Source organism: Mandrillus leucophaeus, unplaced genomic scaffold, assembly GCF_000951045.1.
Source record: "Mandrillus leucophaeus isolate KB7577 unplaced genomic scaffold, Mleu.le_1.0 Scaffold24, whole genome shotgun sequence".
Lineage (NCBI taxonomy): Eukaryota > Metazoa > Chordata > Mammalia > Primates > Cercopithecidae > Mandrillus > Mandrillus leucophaeus.
In genome coordinates this window covers 3195555-3198340 of record NW_012102476.1, presented here as the reverse complement: position 1 = coordinate 3198340, position 2786 = coordinate 3195555, and the positions used below count along the sequence as shown (strand labels likewise).

General features: G+C 44.3%; 1 protein-coding gene across 1 annotated transcript in view; it reads left to right on the top strand.

Annotated features, from left to right (window-relative positions):
• Positions 1 to 2501: 2501 nt before the first annotated feature.
• Positions 2502 to 2786, top strand: part of LOC105541494 (zinc finger protein 688) — a 22687-nt gene continuing 22402 nt past the window's right edge. Inside the window, exon 1 of the mRNA XM_011982548.1 lies at positions 2502 to 2573. Within this exon, the coding sequence (XP_011837938.1) occupies positions 2502 to 2573 (72 nt within the window). The remainder of the gene's footprint in view (positions 2574 to 2786) is intronic.

The following is a 2786-nucleotide window of genomic DNA, read 5'->3' as shown; positions in this document are numbered from 1 at the left end:
ACCTGTAATCCCAGCACTTTGGGAGGCTGAGGTAAGAGGATTTCTTGAGCTCAGGAGTTCAAGACCAGCCTGGAAAACAAGGTGAAACCCCGTTTCTACAAAAAATTAAACAATTAGCCAAGCATGGTGGCGTGTACCTGTATTCCCAGCTATTTGGGAGGTTAATGTAGGAGGAAGGCTTGAGTTCAGGAGGTGGAGGTTGCCAAGATGGTAGCCACTGCACTCCAGCCTGGGCGACAGAGCCAGACCCTGTCTCAAAAAGGAAAAAACAAAAACATATTTTGTATGTCATATACATCATATACTGTACTCTCTCCCCCTCCTCCCCCTGCTTTTTTTTTAGAGATGGGTCTTGCTCTGTCACGAAGGTTGGAGTGCAGTGACGTGACCATAGCTCAACTGCAGCCTGAAACTCAGCTCAAGGGATCTTCCTGCCTCAGCCTCCTGAGTAGCCAGGACTACAGGCGCATGCCACCACGCCTGGCTTATATAGTGTATTCTCATCATAAAGTAAGCTAGAGAAAAGAAAATATTACTAAGAAAATCATAAGGAAGAGAAAATATATTTACTATTCATTAAGTGGAAATGGATCATCATAAAATTCTTCATCATCACCTTCACGTTGAGCAGGCTGAGGAGGAAGAGGAGGAAGGGTTGGTCGTGCTGTTTCAAGAGTGGCAGAGGCAGAAGAGGTGGAGAAGGGGGAAGGGGAGCAGAAGAGGCAGGCACACTGGTACAACTTTATGGAAACACATCATAGTTTCTGTCTGATTTTTTTGCTGCTTTTTCATTTCTCTAGACATTTCTATACAGTACCGATCCTTCTTCTACTGTTTACTTTAGTTTCAGTGCCCATATCATAGAAGGCTGTAAGTCATAAAAGAAGTCAAAAGCAGTCTTAAATGATGGAAACCCTCCTGCCAGATTGTCTAATGTCCATTTGTTTTCTGGCACTGCCCCTTTTCCATCTTCCTCATCATCTGACACTGGTTCAGAAGCACTCATCTCTACCAAGTTGTATTCTAATTCCTCTGGTATGGTGTCTGCTAGCTCTTCAATTTCTCCAAAATCCATGTCTTGAAACCCTTCACGCTCTGCCTTTTTTTTTTTTCCATATCCACAGTCTCTTTCGTGATTTCCTTGATTGACTCTTGTCATCATTTCCTATGAAGTAATGCATAATATCTGGGTATAGTTTTCTCTAGTAGTCACACTATTGGATATAGTTTTCTCCTGTAGGAATTTGTTTCAGGTTTAATGGCTTTCACAGCTTTTTCTATAACAATGATGGTGTCTTCAATGGTGTAATCCTTCCAGACTTTCATGATGGGGTTCTCTTCCGTAGGGTTGACCATCCTTTCCATAGAGCACCATGTGTAATGAGTCTTAAAGATCTTTATGACAACCTGATCTATAGGCTGAATTGGAAGTGTTGTGTTTGGGGGTAAGTAGGCCACTTCAACACCAAAGGTGTTGAACTCATGGGGTTCTGAGTGGCCAAGGGCATTGTCCAACATCAAAATAACTTTAAAAGGCCATCCTGGCTGGGCGCGGTGGCTCATGCCTGTAATCCCAGCACTTTGGGAGGCTGAGGAGGGTGGATCACCTGAAGTCAGGAGTTCAAGACCAGCCTGGCCAACATGGTGAAACCCTGTCTCTACTAAAAGTACAAAAATTAGCTGGGCATGGTGGCGTGTGCCTGTAATCCCAGCTACTTGGGAGGCTGAGGCACGAGAATTGATTGAACTCAGGAGGTGGAGGTTGTGGTGAACCGAGATTGTGCCATTGCACTCTAGCCTGGGCAACAAGAGCGAAACTCCATCTGAAAAGAAAAAGAAAAAGCTTCCAGATAGGTGAACATGTGAAGGTTCCTGGAGGGGTAGCATGCATACCCAAGGAGGGCATGGAATCTCTGCTCCGCTTCCCCCATATCTCACCCACAACATCTCTTCATCTGTATCCTTTGTGATATCCTTATAATGAACCAGCAAATGAAACACAACCAGAGTTTGATAAAATTTGTCCAAATTGGGCAGAGTCTAAGTGACATGCCAGTGGCTTGTGCATCTCACCATCTGAGGGACCCCACCTGATAATGGTGTTGTGAGGAACACAACAACTAGACTCTCTAGCTGCAGGCAGTGGATGCCTGGGAAGGAAGATCTGTGGCTGCAGACAGAAATCTACTGGCTCTAACCTGCCAGTCGTGGTCTGTATTTCCTTGTGCCTTAATTTCCCTTTAATAAAATAGGATGGTGGGCCGGGTGCAGTGGTTCACGCCTGTAATCCCAGCACTTTGGGAGGCCGAGGCAGGCAGATCACCTGAGGTCAGGAGTTCGAGACCAACATCATTACCTCAGTTTCAACACAGTTGTCCTTAGTCCTCATGTCACTGCTTTGGTGCTGCCTGTTGTGGAAGCAGTAGAAGCCAGTGATGCAATCGCCCTTTTGTTAGGTGTGGTTCTCAGCATTACAGGCATTTGTGCCTGCTTGCGGGTATATGCACGAAAAAGAAATCGACGAATGTGATTTTGAAAGGCCTACTGAGTCAAACTTCACCTTGAAAACCTTTGTGCTATAGAGGCTAAACTTGAGCTCTGGTGTGTGAAAGGTTCCAAGAATCAGTAAATAAGGGAGTTTCACATTTTTCATTGTTTCCATGAAATGGGAACAAACATACATTTACAAATGGAAAAAAAAAAATGTTTTCTTTACAACAAATAATGCACAGAAAAATGCAGCCTATAATTTGCTAGTTAGAAAGGAGGTCAAAGAAGTAAAATGG